Source organism: Brassica napus, chromosome C9 (assembly GCF_020379485.1).
Source record: "Brassica napus cultivar Da-Ae chromosome C9, Da-Ae, whole genome shotgun sequence".
NCBI classification, from domain to species: Eukaryota; Viridiplantae; Streptophyta; class Magnoliopsida; order Brassicales; family Brassicaceae; genus Brassica; species Brassica napus.
The window spans coordinates 8,417,203-8,435,945 of record NC_063452.1 but is presented as its reverse complement, the minus strand read 5'-3'; the positions used below and the strand labels follow the sequence as shown (position 1 = coordinate 8,435,945).

General features: G+C 36.4%; 3 protein-coding genes across 4 annotated transcripts; all 3 read right to left on the bottom strand.

Annotated features, from left to right (window-relative positions):
- Positions 1–306: 306 nt before the first annotated feature.
- Positions 307–3,264, bottom strand: LOC106400883 (thioredoxin reductase 2). Of its 2 annotated transcripts, XM_013841282.3 has the most exons (4): positions 2,225–3,262; positions 1,583–1,639; positions 1,317–1,491; positions 307–1,194 (listed from the first exon to the last, which is right to left on the bottom strand). In XM_013841282.3, exons 1-4 carry the CDS (start codon positions 3,147–3,149, stop codon positions 414–416), a joined length of 1,938 nt encoding a protein of 645 aa, XP_013696736.1. In that variant the 5' UTR covers positions 3,150–3,262; the 3' UTR covers positions 307–413. The 2 variants fall into 2 exon arrangements, with proteins under 2 accessions (XP_013696736.1, XP_013696738.1); XM_013841284.3 differs by lacking the exons at positions 307–1,194; positions 1,317–1,491 and having other exon boundaries at positions 1,569–1,639; positions 2,225–3,264.
- A 2,683-nt stretch (positions 3,265–5,947) lies between these two features.
- Positions 5,948–8,106, bottom strand: LOC111197766 (thioredoxin reductase 2). Its single transcript, XM_013841283.2, has 2 exons — positions 6,922–8,106; positions 5,948–6,318 (listed from the first exon to the last, which is right to left on the bottom strand). The coding sequence occupies exons 1-2, from the start codon at positions 7,982–7,984 to the stop codon at positions 6,248–6,250; spliced, it is 1,134 nt and encodes a 377-aa protein (XP_013696737.1). The 5' UTR covers positions 7,985–8,106; the 3' UTR covers positions 5,948–6,247.
- A 229-nt stretch (positions 8,107–8,335) lies between these two features.
- Positions 8,336–13,602, bottom strand: LOC106400922 (AT-rich interactive domain-containing protein 3). The gene is made up of 13 exons (XM_013841326.3): positions 13,435–13,602; positions 10,555–12,696; positions 10,437–10,476; positions 10,274–10,326; positions 10,112–10,157; positions 9,786–9,878; positions 9,571–9,681; positions 9,435–9,489; positions 9,268–9,340; positions 9,114–9,180; positions 8,983–9,033; positions 8,795–8,887; positions 8,336–8,715 (listed from the first exon to the last, which is right to left on the bottom strand). Exons 2-13 carry the CDS (start codon positions 12,651–12,653, stop codon positions 8,614–8,616), a joined length of 2,883 nt encoding a protein of 960 aa, XP_013696780.1. The 5' UTR covers positions 12,654–12,696; positions 13,435–13,602; the 3' UTR covers positions 8,336–8,613.
- Between the last annotated feature and the right edge of the window lie 5,141 nt (positions 13,603–18,743).

The following is an 18,743-nucleotide window of genomic DNA, read 5'->3' as shown; positions in this document are numbered from 1 at the left end:
AATGAAAAAAGAACCTGAACCGAAAATATTGCCCATATTAGTAGGCATATTTGTAGAATAGAGTCTGTAATTCACTTGCCCAAAACCCTTTAGTATATGAATTGTTCTTTTGCAGAGCATCGTTTAGCATACTTTTTTTTTTTTTAAAGTTCTTTCCTTATTTTGAACAAAACTTCCAAATTCTTGTAGAGATTCTTTTATTATTATTTTTGAATTTGAAGAAGTTTGCTTACTTGACCTTAGAAAGTGTTTATTACAAAGATGGAGATAATGATCAAGAGGTTGACAAAAAAAAAAAAAAGATAATGATCAAGAGAAAGTCTTTGCACGCGAATATAACACCTTACCTACAGCATATATTACAAAAATATAATATAAGTTGCGCGATAAACAATACAAGCTTAAGCTTAACATTACAACATTTCATCGATGAGTTTGTTCTTCAAAGTTTCTTCTTTTTCTGAAAGTTTTTCTGTTTTTCCCAGAAGGCTTCTAAGCAGCTCTATCCTTGATAGTTTATTTCTCTCAGCTATATCTTTCTCATTTAGAGCCCACAAGTTCTCTAGCCTTGATCGAGAGTTGGACTCCCTTTCTTCATTTGTTGTTTTAGTAGTAACAACATTCTCTTCATTTGTTGTTTTAGTAACAACAATCTCCCCTTCGCCCTTTGATGACTTCACACCAATAGGACGAGCCATAGCGTGTTCATCTACGTTACTTTTTGTATTAGAGCTTGAAGAAAATGTGCCCCCTTCATCCAATTTTGCTCGTTTTGAACTTCCACTACTCTTGGAACATTTAGAGATGTAACTATACCATTTTTGACTATGACGGAGCTTCCTCCATGCATGTTCAAGCGTGAATCTCTTTTTGCAATCGTCGAAGTAGAATTGGTATGAAACTTGGACAACATCATCTTCAGACTGGCCACTAGTTCTTTGTCTCAAAGCATGATCATAGCATTCAACAAACTTGCAAACACTATCATTTATTTTCTGCCACCTTTGCTTACAGTGACTGCTTTCTCGCTTTGGTAGACTTGCAGCTGCAGGACTTGATGAATAATATGCAGCAATTCTTTTCCAAAAAGAAGAAGCTCTTTGATCAGTAGCCACAATTATATATTTGTCTGTATTTAACCACGCATTAATAAGAACAACATCTTCAGCTGGGCTCCACTTGCATCTTGTTTCCCTACAATCATTGTTGTGCTCTTAGTTTTGTTCGGATCATTGTCTTCTCCACCCATATTATCATATTGGGTATTGTATTTTCGACCAAAAAAAGGTTCTCAAGTTTTTCATTTATTTTGTTACCTTCTACCCGTAGTTTCTCCATTATCTACCGTGAATGGAGTACTCGTAGATACTCCATTATATACCGTGAATGGAGTACTCCTAGATGCTCCATTATATACCGTGAATGGAGTACTCGTAGATGCTCCATTATATACCGTGAGTGGAGTTGCTCTTACAACTTGACCAAGTTCAACTGCAAACGCACATAAAAAAACTCCCTCATCAATATCATCTGTTTGACGGTTCTGCAAATGACACAGCATCCAATCTCTAATCACTCTTACCTTTTTGAGATCCAATCTCCTGTAAGTAATGCTCTGCATCCAAGGCGGCCATGCACCCTGCACCATCCATAAGTTGTGATCAGAGTTTCTTGTGAAAGGTGAAATGAAAAACATTACACTTGAAGGTAATCACTGTCTAGAAAGGTATGCAAACTGGGTTTTGACGGAGACACACAATCATCTTAGACCACCGAGAACAATCTGATTTCAACATAACTTAGTTATCAGCAGTGAAAATTGCTAAATATGTCTGCTTCTTTTTTCTAGAAAGAGAACATAAAACCGATACTTGAAACAGTCTAATTTAACTTGCAGGCTTTCAAGACATCCCACCTAGAATAATCAATGACCATTACGGTTTCTTCTAACAGAGTATTAGAATGAAAGTAAAGAGGCTTGTACCGCCAAAAAGGCACAACAAAGGACCACTCTTCAGCAAACACAAAACCATTTTGTTAAGTGAAATGATACAAAAAAAACAAGTCAGTTTGAGAACATGACATCCCCATCAGAGAAAAAGCTAATGACATTCAAACACCTAAGTACCAAATACTACTTAGAGCATTATGTTAGGATATAACAAGCACATAGCATATTAGATGTTGCTTCTATGATTCTTGATTTCAAAACTCTAACTCATACCAGTTCCTGCAGCTGTGATGGCCTGCCTGTACTTCTTATCTTGCACATCTCCCGCAGCGAACACACCAGCCACGCTCGTCTTCGTAGTACCAGGCTTAGTCACAACGTAACCGTCTTCATCAAGCTCAAGCTGCCCATCCAAGAACTTCGTCGCTGGCTCATGCCCTATCGCAAAGAACAATCCAGAAGCCTTCAAATCAGACACATCACCAGTAACAACATTCTTCACCTTCAAACCCCCAAGAACGCCTTTCCCGTTCTCATCTCCGTACGCCTCAACCACCGAACCGTTCAAAATCACTTCAATCTTAGGGTTTGACAACGCTCTCTTCTGCATGATCTTAGACGCTCTGAACGTATCTCTCCTGTGGATTATATAAACCTTAGATCCATACTTAGTCAGAAAATTCGCCTCCTCCATAGCCGAATCGCCGCCGCCGATAACCACCAGAGGCTTGTCCCTGAAAATCGGAGCAGCTCCGTCGCACACAGCGCACGCCGAGATACCTCGGTTCCAGAAACCACCGGCGCCTTCACCAGATCCAGGGAAGCTGAGGCGCTTCGCCACGGCTCCCGTGGAGACGATCACGGAGTCGGCGAGGACGGTTCTCGTATTGGTGAACAGCTTAAACGGCTTCGAGGAGAAATCGACTTTGTTGACAGTCTCCGTGAAGATCTTGGTGCCGAATCGCTCCGATTGCTTACGGAACTTCGCGACGAGATCGACGCCGAGGATACCGTCGGGGAAGCCGGGGAAGTTCTCGACGTCGGTGGTGGTGGTTAATTGACCGCCGGGGGCGATGTCGTTAGCCATCCAGCCTTCGAAGAGGAGAGGCGTGAGCTCCGCTCTAGCTGCGTAGATCGCTGCTGTGTGGGCTGCGGGACCGCTTCCGACGATGCAGACCTTGGTTTTGTGAGTTTCCATGACGGCGTGGAGAGAGCAGATCCGAGTAGAAAGCCGAACCTTAACCCGAACCCTGAAATGTGATGGGAATCGTTATTAAAAAAAATATTGGAACGGGTATTAAGAACTACTGGAACCTGATCGAGCGGATATGAATTTTGGTTATTTATTTAATTAAATAATGTATTTGTAATATTTGATATATTATATTCACCAAATAAATAATTTTTTTAGCATCTTAAACCATCTATTTATGATGAATATTCGATGTCATATACAAAATTGAACAAATAGACGTAACTAGAGAATTGTAGACGATATATAAAAACAATGGTTATTAATGTAAAATATGAAAAAATATTATATCATGACTTAGTATGGCATAAAAGATTATAAATTAGTTATACAAGTTTAAAGAAAATAAAATGATTTTTAAACTTCTATGAAAAATTTGACATATAAAAAAGGGCAAATCTCCAAAATAGCACATTTCTAAGTTTATATCACAAAAATAGCACTCAAAAACTAAAATGATCAAAATAGCACATTTCTAAGTTTATCCTTTGAAAATTTTAATTTTTTTATTTTTAAAAAAATTTGAAATCTTATCCCCACAACCTCATTTTCTCAACTCTAAACCCTAAACCCTAAACTCTAAACCCTAAACCCTAAACCCAAAACCCAAAACCCTAAACCCTAAACCCTAAACCCTAAACTCTAAACCCTAAACTCTAAACTCTAAACTCTAAACCCTAAACCCTAAACCCTAAACCCTAAATTCTAAACTCCACCCTTTAACTCTAAGCCCTAAGTTTGTGACTTTTGATAAAACATTAAGTGCTATTTTTGTGACTTTTGACCTTGAGTGCTAGTTTGGGAACAAAAACTTGATTTAGTGCTATTTTTCTCTTTTTCTCTATAAAAAAGGGTGATGAATTAGTCATCAAATTGTAAATAATTTCATACTTTTGTTAATAATAAATTATTTATAATCTTTGTTTTTCGTCAAGATAATTATTAAATGTTCATAACATTAATATGTTAAAATGTCATATTATGAAAGTCCATCTTGTAACCGTTTTTTCCCGGAAGTATAACAAAAAAAATTACCCTTAATTCTTCATTTTGTTTAAGTTCTGTGTCGGTAAAAAATTAAAAATATATATCTCTATCTTTTTTAATGTTCAATTTGAAGCTTATTATGCGAAAATCATATGCAAATATATGCAATTGGTTGGAATCTCTATATCTTTATATTCTTATAAATTTTAAATTTATTGTTTCCTCTTCTGCAATCAAATCAATTACCAAAGTAATAGATTAATTGGTTGGAATCAAATCTATTCTTATAACTAGTATAATTATGGTTACAGTTTTTATATTTGATAGGTACATTAAAGATACGACTTTGAAGATATTCTGTTTTGATTAATAGAAGATATTGGATTTTGAGTTTGTATTTATTGATTTGTTTTTTTATAAAGCTTAGAAAAATCAGTGGGATGATTGGTTGGTTGATACATCCTATAAAGAAAACGAAAACTATAGGTGGTTTGACTATTGTACATCGATCGATGCATGATGTAAGTTGACTATATAAAACTTGAGCATGATCATTTCAAACTAAAATATAGGTAGGTTATATGCATTTGTTATATTTGTTATATTGTAGTTAATATATTTTAAATATTACATAAGTCAAGTGATTCACGTTTTCGTAAAAATAAAATTCAAGTTCATTATTGGGTCGTACTCGTCCGTAATAAGTTACGTTAAATATGATATATTTTTAAGTTCATTTAATGACATTAAGTTTAAATTTAATTAAGGAAAACTCATTAATTTAACTGGAAAAGACAAGCATTAAAATAGGTAAGTTCATTTAATGACATTAAATTTAAATTTGATTAAAGAAAACTCAATAATTTAACTGGAAAAGACAAGCATTAAAATAAATAGTTTAATTTAATTCTCAGTGACATGGAAGTGTAAATAAGTTAGAAAACTTAGGGGTATTTTTTAATGGATACTCCTATTTTAATAATATAGATGCGTTTGGGTATAACTAGACAGAACTAGTAAAATCTGAAATATCTGAAATTAATTAAATATATTTATTTTTATATACGTTAAACTAATTTAAATATTTTAAAGATTTGGTAGTTTTTCTTTTTTAAAAAAATTATTAGTTATTTTAGATGGTTTAACAAGCTTTAAATTAAATTATTTAAATATTTTTAGTTTTTAAACAATTTTAAACAATTCCAGATATTATTTATAAAGCGGAAAAATGAACCGAACCCGATCCACAAGTTAATAAAATCCAAAGAGAATTTATAAATATAGTACAAAAAATCATATAATTAACTAGAGACCGAGATAAATTCAAAAGAAAACTAAGTGAAAAAATCAAATAATATCTCTATCCGACAAATAAGAAAGAAAAAAATTTGATCTAAAAGATAAAAGGTAGAATTAATAAAAACCACTCCTCTCTTTCAAGTGTCATTTTAGATTTGTATACATAAATTAAAAAAATATTTAATTTTATATATTATCTAAACAAAAATATTATTAACTATACAACTAACCATATTTCAATCAATTAAAAATGGAAAATATACGACATTTATTTAACTATGTTTTCATAATCTTCTTTAATTTTGATAAGAAAGAATTATTAAGTATTTTAAAATATGAATTTTGAAATGCAATAAAAAGGCAAAATATGTCTAAATGTTATAATTAAATTTTAAGTGGTGTAGATTACAAACATTATTATATATTTTATTCTTCTCTCTAAATAATTGAACAATATATCTAGAAATCCATTTTAGTTTTATTGAGCTATAGAGACTCCAAATCCAATCGGTTCAATTCAAACTGGTTTACACAATCAAATAAAATAAAATGCCCTCACATGAGGAACAAATCAAGAGCAGATTGCTCAAATCTGTGACCCACTAAAGAGATACAACTCGGCACAAACTCCAGAATCAAGTTCAACTGCAAACGCTTAAAACTCTACTCAAACTCCCTCATTAAGCTCGACAGTTCTGCAAATGACACTGCAAATAAGAGAGAGCAACTTATTAATGGGTCCTTCACCTACACCCTCTCTAATCACTTTTACCCTCCTGAGATCCAATCTCCTGTAAGTAATGCTCTGCGTCCAAGGCCGCCATACACCCTACACCAATCCGTAAGTTGTGATCAGTGTTGCATATGAAAGTGGAAATTAAAAAGATAAATCACTGTCTAAAAAGGTATCCGAAAATTGAGTTTGACGGAAACACAATTATCCTAGGCCCCCCTAAACAATATGATTTCAACTTGGTCATCAGCAGTGAAAATAGCTCAATATGTCTGGTTCTTCTTGTGGCAAGATGAAAAATCTTTATATCGATACTTGAAATAGTCTAATTTTAACTTAGTCTCTCAAGAAATCTTACCTAGATCAACTAATGATCAATACAGTGTATAAGAATAGTAGAGAAGCTTCTAACGCCAAAAAAAAAGGAACCACTCTATACGAAAGACAAATCATGCCTACTCTACTTTTTGTTAAGCGAATCCAATGATATACAAAAAGTCACTTTTAGAACACGAAAGGGCCCATCATAAAAAGCTAATGACTTTCAAACACCTAACTACCATATACATTATGCTAGTAGATAACAAGCGCGCACACAGCATATCAGATGCTGCTTCTATGATACATGTCAGTAATGATTTCAAAACGGTGATTCATTGTACATGAAAGAAAAGATAAAAAGACAAGCAAAGAACAAACCAGTTCCTGCAGCTGTAATAGCCTGCCTATACTTCTTATCTTGAACATCTCCAGCAGCAAACACACCAACCACACTCGTCTTAGTTGTACCAGGCTTGGTCACCACATAGCCGTCTTCATCAACCTCAAGCTGCCCATCCAAGAACTTCGTCGCTGGCTCATGCCCAATCGCAAAGAACAATCCCGACACCTTCAAATCAGACACATCGCCAGTAACAACGTTCTTCACCTTCAAACCCCCAAGAACGCCTTTCCCGTTCTCATCTCCGTACGCCTCAACCACCGAAGAGTTCCAAATCACTTCAATCTTAGGGTTCGATAACGCCCTCTGCTGCATAATCTTGGACGCCCTGAACGTATCTCTCCTGTGGATAATGTAAACCTTGGAACCATACTTGGTCAGAAAATTCGCTTCCTCCATAGCCGAATCTCCGCCGCCGATAACCACCAGAGGCTTGTTCCTGAAAATCGGAGCAGCTCCGTCGCACACGGCGCAGGCCGAGATACCTCGGTTCCAGAAACCACCGGCGCCTTCACCAGATCCAGCGAAGCTGAGGCGTTTCGCTACAGCTCCCGTGGAGATGATCACAGCGTCGGCGAGGACGGTTCTTGAATCGGTGAACAGCTTAAACGGCTTCGAGGAGAAATCAACCTTATTAACCGTCTCGGTGAAGATCTTGGTGCCGAATCGCTCAGATTGCTTACGGAACTTCTCCACGATCTCGATGCCGAGGATACCTTCGGGGAAGCCGGGGAAGTTCTCGACGTCGGTGGTTGTGGTTAACTGACCGCCGGGAGCGATGTCGTTAGCCATCCATCCTTCGAAGAGGAGAGGCTTGAGCTCCGCCCTAGCTGCGTAGATCGCTGCCGTGTGCGCTGCGGGACCGCTTCCGACGATGCAGACCTTGGTTTTGTGAGTTTCCATGGCGGCGGGAGATGAAGAAGAGGCGGAGGAGGCTAGAGACGGCGCGTTTAGGGCAGACGCGGAGAGAACAGATACGAGTAGAAAGCCTCCTGCTCTGCTTAATAATAATTTTAATTGGCTCATAGAGATCCAACACATCTTCCGCAGAAAAATTTTTTTTTGAATAATTGGACCACCTTTATTTGAATTTACTTTTTCAGTTTGACCAATTATGCTTTAATAAAATATTTGTTTCTATAAGAAGAAATTGAAGTTTTCATATTGGGAACTATTGTTACATATGCAACGATTTGGAACATCATTGTAACACGAATGGAATCGTTTTTGTTTTTTTTTGATCAATCACGAATAGAATCATTTTGAATATTAAACATTGGGAGGGATACTTACAAGCCAGAATGATATACTACTTTTCTTTATTTGAAGGAAGACAAACACAAAGACGTGAGAATAAATGTATATAAACAATAAAGAAAATAAGAACACAAATACTGAAAAAAGTTGTAGATTTGTGTTTCTTAATAGGAAATGTTTAAAGAACTTGTGGTACATGTAAATGCTGAGTTTAAGAATTTAATCAAAGAGAGTAGAGATGATAAACTAGATGGCCTAGTTAAAGTTATCCTAAAGTGGGTTCTCAGGTTGTGTTATGCTCTCAAGCCTCAATCATGATAATATACAGAAAACATCCTCACAACTACTTTTAAACATTCTTCTCCCTTCTCTCTTGGATCTTCTTCAAGGCTTTGTTAAACTGTAAAATGTTTCTAATCAGATTGCTCGAGTGGCACACGGACGAACAACTGGCCGTTCAGGGTCACCACAGCCGAAGTATGATGAGGATCAATTCTTGTCGGTAAACTCACGACCTACAATTCAAGAGAAAGTTGACAAAAATGTAACTCAACAATCTATATATAAGTGTTGAATTTGCCTAACGAGCACTACCTTCTTGAAAGGAGTAGCCCCCCAGGGATTCATAGGGTTCTCCGGTTCGCCACTTATTACCAACCGCCCTGCCGGATCTGATTGGACTCGGACCTGTGTTATTATTTGCCAAGATAAGTTGTTGACACGTAAACAAAACAGAGAAGTACACAGATTCTGTTCCAAGTGTGTGAGTGAGAAAGCTAAACCTCTTCACGGACTAGTCCTGGGACTAATGCATACACCTCAAAGCAATCTTGCTGCGAATATTAGACGAGAATACTAATTAATATAATATAAATAAAACTAATTTGCTCAAATTTTCAAGAAAGTAGCATACCGTCCTCTGCACGTTAATCTTTACCCAGTCAGCTGGTGGTCCAACATCAACAACTGTCACATCCAACCTAAGAAGAAGAACAAAACGGAATCAGGATTTCAAATGTGAAGTATCACCTCCCGAAAACTCAAGAGTACAAAACTAATAACCATACATAGGATTAGACACTTGAATAGCATGTTTTGCAACATGTTCAGTAGACGATAGCCTCTTGCGTTTAAGCAAACCTGATGACATTGTGAGAATGTTAGTAATAAACTGAGTCAAAGCTTCAATAATACAAATGGAAACAAAGACTTCTTCATCGAACAGAACTCATACCAGGGGGTGTTCCTATCTGTTTCTCGCGCTTTTGATGAAGAACTAAATTCTTATCCTACAGTTACAAAATAGCGTGCGGTTCAGAAGATGACAACAACAAAGGTGTAGAGTTGAAAGATACAAGATTCTGTCGGACCTTAAATGCAGGGTCATCATTAACTTCACCGTTCCCATTAAGACGCTGTGAATGCCAACCTTGCATAGCACGTGCTGCAGCGTCTCTCCTCGCTCTACCAGATCCAGAAGCCTGCATGACCGCAGGTTTAAGTTATAAACACAGAAAACATTAATCATAAGAAGAAGATCAAACAAAAAACTACAGACGCATGATATAATGTTCAAGAAACTTACCTGATTATCAATATTCATTGGTTCTGGTTCAATAGCAAGGGGTATCTGTACTTCACCCACGAAAACTTTATGCCGCTCATATTCAAGAAGAGCCTGAAAAATAAATAAGAAACGATATAACATAAATAAGGTTACAAGATGTTAATGGATATTAAGGAAATATATCTCCAAAGGATTCACACTTGCTCTTTGTTCAATCATTTAAATTGTCTCAAAGAGGGAGCTGAAGCATAGAGCCCCATGCCAGTGTACACACAAGCCACGTTATTTGGGAAAAAAAACAGAGAATGGAGATCAGCAAAGAGGGTGGAAATATAATCTCGCACCTTTTCGTAGAAACCTCGGAAAGTCCATGACACTGTTGTACATGTCCTGGACAAGCAAATGAGCAACTAATTTGAACAAACTCTTGGTAACATGCAGATAAAATCAAAATCAACTAATAAGAAAAGAACAAGGCCAATGGTGAAAGACAAAAATCTTCTTACTTTGGGGGCCTGAAAGACTCTCCTACTTGCCGCCATAGTTTGCATCCAGTAACCTATTCAAAATAAAGTATAATTTTAATCATGAACGAAATGCAAAGGCCAAATTTTCTCGTCAACGAAGATGCTATATCGTTCATCAGGCGCATTGACAGTGGGGGCGTACCTTGTCATAACCCCCCAATCTAATTACAGCTCTCCACAACCTTGCGCCAAGGAAAATGAATGAATATCAGCTTCCACTGAAATTGTTAAAACACAATAAGGTGGGGGAGCAAGCTTACTTAAGGCAGTTTAGTCCCTCTCCATAAAATTTTGGAGGTTTGAAGTCCATGTTTCTCTCTCTAAAGAAGTGACCCAGTTCTTTCATAAAAGCAGCTTGATCCTCCTCCGTTCCAGATTCATAGCCCTCCGACGTATCATCCAACAGAAAAGAGCGTTTTGGGCTCATGGGCCTATCCAAACCAGGTGGTGGCGGACCTATTTTATGGACCCCCTTATTCAAACCCCCACTTGCCCCCACTTCAGACTTCGTATCAGAAGATGCAACATAAGGAGGACCAGGTTCACGTCTCACTGACGCACTCTCATTATCAGCATCACTCCCCTCGGGTACTAATACTATAGAATAGTCTTTATTTTCAGCATTAGTAGGAGCCTCGACACTGACTTCGTTGTTATTTGGAGGATCAATACTAGCATCAGTAACCAAAATAGAATCAGGGACGTCGACTTCCATGTCTTCCATACGTTCAGCCTCAAGTGTAGCAACTCCTTCTTTATGGTTAGGTGAAGTCTGGGTAGCGGGCAAGAGAGATAACCCTTTGTCACTGTCTCCCGAAACTCCAGCAGCCAACACATCAGAGTTTTGGTCATTTTCTGTCAAATTTTCAGTGGCAGACATGTCTGGCTCTTTTTCCACGTTTACTGAGGTTTCTATGTGAGGCTCGGATGGCTTATTCTCCAGATTTGACTCGGTCTCAGAAACAGGCACATCTGACTCTTTTTCATTCTCCGTTGTGGTTCCTTCATCATGATCCACTGGCTCACTTACATGGTCAGCCAAGTTCATATTGTTAGCCTCGCCCTTGTCTAGCCTCTCATTGTTCTCCTCAACATCTTTGGTGTCAGCAGTTACTGGAGACTCGTTATGATCGCCTGAGGATATCATGTCATGTTCTTCTGCAGCTTTGTCCTGCTCCATTAAAGTATCAGCATGATGAAGGGGTGATCCTTTTTCCTCCGAGAGTTTGGTATCAGGAGTGACTGTAACCTCGTTGTGATCTTCTGAGGATGCCATGTTATGTTCTTCCGCAGGATTATCCTGCTCCATCACAGAATTGGCATGACGATGCGGCGATTCTTTTCCCTCCGAGATTTTTGTATCAGGAGTGACTGTAACCTCGTTTTGGTCTCCTGAGGATGCCATGTTATGTTCTACTTCTACCGCAGGTTTCTCCTGCTCCATTACAGTAGCATGATGAAGGGGTGATCCATTGTCCTCCGAGAGTTTGGTATCAGGAGTGACCGTAATCTCGTTAAAGTCTCCTGAGGATGCCATGTCATGCTCTTCTGCAGGTTTGTCCTGCTCCATCACAGTATCAGCATGCTGAAGGGGTGATCCTTTGTCCTCCAAGAGTTTGGTATCAGGAGTGACCGTAATCTCGTTCAGCTCTCCTGAGGATGCCATGTCCTGCTCTTCTGTAGCTTTGTCCTGATCCATCACAGTATTAGCATGATGATGTGGCGATCCTTTATCCTCCGAGAGTTTGCTATAAGGTACTGTGGCCGTTTCTTCAAGGACTACTGGAGTATCTTTGTCAACCATGACAGAATCTTTGTCATTTTTCAAGACACCCGAACTTACTTCGCTGGACCCAATGTTCCGTTCAACATTGTCTTCCACAGTAGCCTTGCTTAACCCTCCTTCAGGATCTATAGCCGCTGAAGGAGGACTTAGATGCGGGCTAGTCTCTAATTGGGTATTCTTCTCATCATCAGTCTTTGGTACATCATCATCACCGTCGTCCTCCTTTTCAAGGATAGAAACATGAGAAATACCTTCTTCAATGATCATGGGAGAAGAAGGATCCTTAGGTTCGCTTACTGGATCTTCCTCTCCGACTGTCTCTCCTGGATTCTTATTCTCGGTTTCCATAGCAGTAACCTGACTTTGTTCTTCAGTCTCCATTCCCTTAATGGTTTCCACAATGTTATCCTGAGTTTGCTCTTCAGTCTCAGTTTCCTTATTGATTTCCACAACGTTATCCTGAGTTTGCCCTTTAGTCTCAACTTCCTTATTGGTTCCCACAACAGTATCCTGAGTTTGCCCTTCGGTCTCAATTTCCTTGTCTGTGCCCTGTTCAACTCTCTCACTCTCCATTTCTGTTATATTCTCCAATGCCGATTCTATTATAGCAGCATACCTATACCAATTCACGAATACAAGGATTTAATGAAATACGAATTGCATAGAAACAAAAGAAATGAACACAGCCGCATTGAAGCTAATAATTTAGATATACCCCCAAATCAGAAAAAGGTAAATCTGGTACACACTAGAGAAGTACAAACAAGTGGGAGCCCGGGAAAACATCTTAAAGGTTTATTGATCATTGGCCTTAGTAGGGGAGGTAAATTCAACAAATCTACAGGAAAAGTCTGGTTCTCACTTAGGTTTTGGATAACTATTCTAGATTGAAATAGAGATGGAGAAGCGTTTCAGCAGCATCAGTGTTTTATATAAACAAGAAATATAGCAATGTCCAAGCGTCAACAAAGAGGAAAACTCAAAAGCAAAGAGACAAGTGAAGGCATAAGTAACAAAGCAAGAACCCATTTTTCCCTTTATGAAGGCGTTTCAGGAAAACGCAAAAAGGTTGCACCTTTGCCTTCTTGACTTCTCACATCTCTAAACCAACCCATTAGAAACCAATGTTCAAATTTCAGTTTAACAGTAGTAAACATATGCCAATAAAGACTCAAAATTTCGACGAGGGGATACTAACAAACAACGAAATTGAAATGAAAATTTGTCTATTTACGCAGTCAATTTCAGATTTCTAACAAAAGAATACGATTTTACAAAACCTCTATTCGCGAATCTCGGATTCATTACAAATAATTAAAAAATTGGGAATTCGGAATACAAATCGAGAACATACCTCGCGGAAGAAAGGGAAGTAGATAGGGAGAGAGACGACGACAAGGTTGATGAATTTTCGCAGTGGCTGGAAAACACTCTTTTCGTCCTCCTCCTTCCTCCACCGAATCAAAAATTGGAACAAAGCTTAAGCGAAATCGAGGGTTTCAATTTGAACGGGTTTTTTTCTTTCCCTTTTTAGCTTTTGGGCTCAGAGGCTTAACCTAATCGCGGCCCAATTTCTTCTGTGTTAATGGATACAACTTGATAATTAACCTTCTGACAATATTAAAAATAAAAATATACTTATTTATATTTTTTTTTGTCGTCATATACTTATTTATATTAGACGCATATCATTAATGGTACTTTAATTTCTTTTTTTTTTTTTTTTTTTTGACAACTCTTTTGTTTTTTAATAAAACTTACTTTGGCATATTTTTATTTATGGACTATTTTGGTCAAAAATTCTTTAGGGTTTTCAATAAGATTTACCATAAACTAGGTGATTTCCGTGCTCATGCACGGATACAAACATTTACGAAATAATAAAATCATTATAATTGATTAACTTTTTATTTTTAATTATTGATAAGTTTAAATTATTTTGTAGTTTGTATATTAAAAAGACAAATATAACACTGTTTTAAACTATATTGTTATTACGTTATCTTAATTAAATATATGATTTTTGGGTATAATAATTTGGATTCTGTTAAGTTATTTTTGGTATGTTGAGTTGTATATACTTTCAATTGAATTTTAATTATACTAAATCAGATTATACATAATTTAATTTAGTTTCTAAAAAATTTGTAAATATGTATTTTTTAAATTGATATATTTTGTTTTGGCTTAAATTTATGAGAAAAAGTTTAAGTGTTGATCAGAAGTTGTATAAGTGAATCAAATTTGAAATCTTTTAAGAACACGTTGATCATTAGAGTTTTAGAACGTAATAGTAACCTAATTAATTTTATCAAATGCCACATTCATAGGAAAACAATATTCTAATGGAAATGAATTTGAGATAATTACTTTTTTATTTTTATAGATATTGAAACATTCACATAGTATTAGGTTTGAGAATCTGTAATTATGGGAAAAAAAATTGTATGAAATTGTGATAGAATTTGTTTTAAATAAGAGATTGAATAATTATCCAAAAAGTGAATATTATTTTAGAAAATTAATAATTAAGAAAATATAATTTCCTTTAGTGCATTAACAGTAAATACTGATTTGGTAACTAAATTGACTTTTTTATGAAAAAGAGTTATTATATTTAAAATGAAAAATATTTAACTAACATTATTAACAATCGTAGAAAAACGTTATTAAACCAAAATTATCAAGAAATTTGTATGAAAGTGAGATTTATATAAAAGGAAATTACTTTTTTAAATCACATGTCTTAAATATCAAAATCACTATATTTTTGTTGTAAGATATTATTTCTGATACTAAATTCATTTATGATATAGATATGATTTTATAAAATAAAATATTACAAAAAAAAGAAAAATATAAATAGATATATTAGTAATGGAAATTAGTAAATTGTTTATGAAATTGAGACTTATATAAAAGAAAAATTTTTATTGTCAAATTACTTGTTTTAAATATAACGAATTGCTATGTATATTTACTTTTAAGATATTTCATTTTTGATACTAAATTTATTTATGATATTGACATGATTATATATATATGTACATACATATATATTAAAAACGAAAATAAAAATAGTATATAAATATTTTTTAAAAATATATTTATTTTCCTTTTTTACATAACACTACAAGAAAATACGGACAATCCCGACGGAAAAACCGACCGAAAAAAATCGGTCAGTATTTTTCGACGGAATTCCGACGAAAATTTGTCGGAAATCTATTTCGGCAAATTCGTCGGAACTTCGTCGGAAAATCCTGACAGAATACATTCGTCGGTATTTGGTCATACGATCCCGACAGAAAACCGACAAAATTCTGATAAAAATATGACCGTTGCAAAAAATTAACACAAACCGACAAAATACCGACGCAATACCGACTATTTAGGTATTCGGTCAGAATTCCGTCGGTATATTCCAACGGAATACCGACGGATTGGACAGCCGTTGCACTTCCCGACGGAATACCGACGAATTTAACAGCTGTTGCACTCCCCAACGAAATACCGACGAATTATGTAGGTTTTGGATGGTAATCTATCCGTTGTCATTCCCGACGGAATACCGACGAATATTTTCCGTCGGGAAGTTTTCCAGATTCATTATAAATACGACCTCTCCTTCATTCATTCAAATCACAACAAAACAATATAAATCATGGGTACTTCTTATAATTTTCGTTCTTGGCTAGATGAACCTCATATGGATCCAAATACAAATTTACTTACGGAGGAATACGCACGTGGTATTCAAGAATTCATGGCGGTGGTTCAAAGTCAACCGGAAGCAAGAACATGTAAGTATTTATTATGTCCATGTTCTACTTGTAAGAATAATATCCGTGTCAAAAAAATGGAAGTATGGAGTCATTTATATCTGAAAGGATTTACACGTGGTTATAAGATTTGGTATCTTCATGGAGAAAGATTTGAGTATGGTAGTAGTAGCGAACCTCAAACTGCCGATAGGTTAGATGAACCTACCACGGATGTAGATTTTGGGATAGGGACTGTTCAGATGGTATATGATGCATATGGAGAAAATTTACCGTCGGGTGAAGAGGAAGGAGATAGACAAGAACAACCCAATTTAGAAAATTTCCCGTGTGAAGAGGCAGGAGAACGAGAACAACCCAATCTAGAAGCCAAGAGATTTTTTGAAATGTTAGATGCAGCTAAGTAGCCATTGTATCAAGGATGTAAAGATGGGCATTCACCTTTATCATCCGCAAGTCGATTGATGGCGCTAAAGACTGACTATAATTTGGCTGAAGAATGTGTGATTATATATATGTACATACATATATATTAAAAACGAAAATAAAAATAGTTTATAAATATTTTTTAAAAATATATTTATTTTCCTTTTTTACATAACACTACAAGAAAACACGGACAATCCCGACGGAAAAACCGACCGAAAAAAATCGGTCAGTATTTTTCGACGGAATTCCGACGAAAATTTGTCGGAAATCTATTTCGGCAAATTCGTCGGAACTTCGTCGGAAAATCCTGACAGAATACATTCGTCGGTATTTGGTCATACGATCCCGACAGAAAACCGACAAAATTCTGACAAAAATATGACCGTTGCAAAAAATTAACACAAACCGACAAAATACCGACGCAATACCGACTATTTAGGTATTCGGTCAGAATTCCGGCGGTATATTCCAACTTAATACCGACGGATTGGACAGCCGTTGCACTTCCCGACGGAATACCGACGAATTTAACAGCTGTTGCACTCCCCAACGAAATACCGACGAATTATGTAGGTTTTGGATGGTAATCTATCCGTTGTCATTCCCGACGGAATACCGACGAATATTTTCCGTCGGGAAGTTTTCCAGATTCATTATAAATACGACCTCTCCTTCATTCATTCAAATCACAACAAAACAATATAAATCATGGGTACTTCTTATAATTATCGTTCTTGGCTAGATGAACCTCATATGGATCCAAATACAAATTTACTTATGGAGGAATACGCACGTGGTATTCAAGAATTCATGGCGGTGGTTCAAAGTCAACCGGAAGCAAGAACATGTAAGTATTTATTATGTCCATGTTCTACTTGTAAGAATAATATCCGTGTAAAAAAAATGGAAGTATGGAGTCATTTATATCTGAAAGGATTTACACGTGGTTATAAGATTTGGTATCTTCATGGAGAAAGATTTGAGTATGGTAGTAGTAGCGAACCTCAAACTGCCGATAGGTTAGATGAACCTACCACGGATGTAGATTTTGGGATAGGGACTGTTCAGATGGTATATGATGCATATGGAGAAAATTTACCGTCGGGTGAAGAGGAAGGAGATAGACAAGAACAACCCAATTTAGAAAATTTCCCGTGTGAAGAGGCAGGAGAACGAGAACAACCCAATCTAGAAGCCAAGAGATTTTTTGAAATGTTAGATGCAGCTAAGCAGCCATTGTATCAAGGATGTAAAGATGGGCATTCACCTTTATCATCCGCAAGTCGATTGATGGCGCTAAAGACTGACTATAATTTGGCTGAAGAATGTGTGATTATATATATGTACATACATATATATTAAAAACGAAAATAAAAATAGTTTATAAATATTTTTTAAAAATATATTTATTTTCCTTTTTTACATAACACTACAAGAAAACACAGACAATCCCGACGGAAAAACCGACCGAAAAAATCGGTCAGTATTTTCCGACGGAATTCCGACGAAAATTTGTCGGAAATCTATTTCGGCAAATTCGTCGGAAATTCGTCGGAAAATCCTGACAGAATACATTCGTCGGTATTTGGTCATACGATCCCGACAGAAAACCGATAAAATTCTGACAAAAATATGACCGTTGCAAGAAATTGACACAAACCGACAAAATACCGACGCAATACCGACTATTTAGGTATTCGGTCAGAATTCCGTCGGTATATTCCAACGGAATACCGACGGATTGGACAGCCGTTGCACTTTCCGATGGAATACCGATGAATTTAACAGCTGTTGCACTCCCCGACGAAATACCGATGAATTATGTAGGTTTTGGATGGTAATCTAGCCGTTGTCATTCCCGACGGAATACCGACGAATATTTTCCGTCGGGAAGTTTTCCAGATTCATTATAAATACGACCTCTCCTTCATTCATTCAAATCATAACAAAACAATATAAATCATGGGTACTCCTTATAATTTTCGTTCTTGGCTAGATCAACCTCATATGGATCCAAATACAAATTTACTTACGGAGGAATACGCACGTGGTATTCAAGAATTCATGGCGGTGGTTCAAAGTCAACCGGAAGCAAGAACAAGTAAGTATTTATTATGTCCATGTTCTACTTGTAAGAATAATATCCGTGTCAAAAAAATGGAAGTATGGAGTCATTTATATCTGAAAGGATTTACACATGGTTATAAGATTTGGTATCTTCATGGAGAAAGATTTGAGTATGGTAGTAGTAGCGAACCTCAAACTGCCGATAGGTTAGATGAACCTACCACGGATGTAGATTTTGGGATAGGGACTGTTCAGATGGTATATGATGCATATAGAGAAAATTTACCGTCGGGTGAAGAGGGAGGAGATAGACAAGAACAACCCAATTTAGAAAATTTCCCGTGTGAAGAGGCAGGAGAACGAGAACAACCCAATCTAGAAGCCA

What these genes read in the sequence shown, in the direction of transcription:
- LOC111197766 (XM_013841283.2), bottom strand. Translation starts at nt 7,984, where the DNA reads ATGTGTTGGATCTCTATGAGCCAATTAAAATTATTATTAAGCAGAGCA. An exon ending in TATTACAGCTGCAGGAACTG is followed by an intron (nt 6,319 to 6,921) that starts GTTTGTTCTTTG and finishes GGATTGGTGTAG; the next exon opens with GGTGTATGGCGGCCTTGGAC.
- LOC106400922 (XM_013841326.3), bottom strand. Translation starts at nt 12,653, where the DNA reads ATGGAGAGTGAGAGAGTTGAACAGGGCACAGACAAGGAAATTGAGACC. An exon ending in ATTCAAGTGTCTAATCCTAT is followed by an intron (nt 9,181 to 9,267) that starts GTATGGTTATTA and finishes TCTTCTTCTTAG; the next exon opens with GTTGGATGTGACAGTTGTTG. An exon ending in AGATTAACGTGCAGAGGACG is followed by an intron (nt 9,034 to 9,113) that starts GTATGCTACTTT and finishes TAATATTCGCAG; the next exon opens with CAAGATTGCTTTGAGGTGTA.
- LOC106400883 (XM_013841282.3), bottom strand. Translation starts at nt 3,149, where the DNA reads ATGGAAACTCACAAAACCAAGGTCTGCATCGTCGGAAGCGGTCCCGCA. An exon ending in CATCACAGCTGCAGGAACTG is followed by an intron (nt 1,640 to 2,224) that starts GTATGAGTTAGA and finishes TGGATGGTGCAG; the next exon opens with GGTGCATGGCCGCCTTGGAT. An exon ending in GGAGAAACTACGGGTAGAAG is followed by an intron (nt 1,195 to 1,316) that starts GTAACAAAATAA and finishes CAATGATTGTAG; the next exon opens with GGAAACAAGATGCAAGTGGA.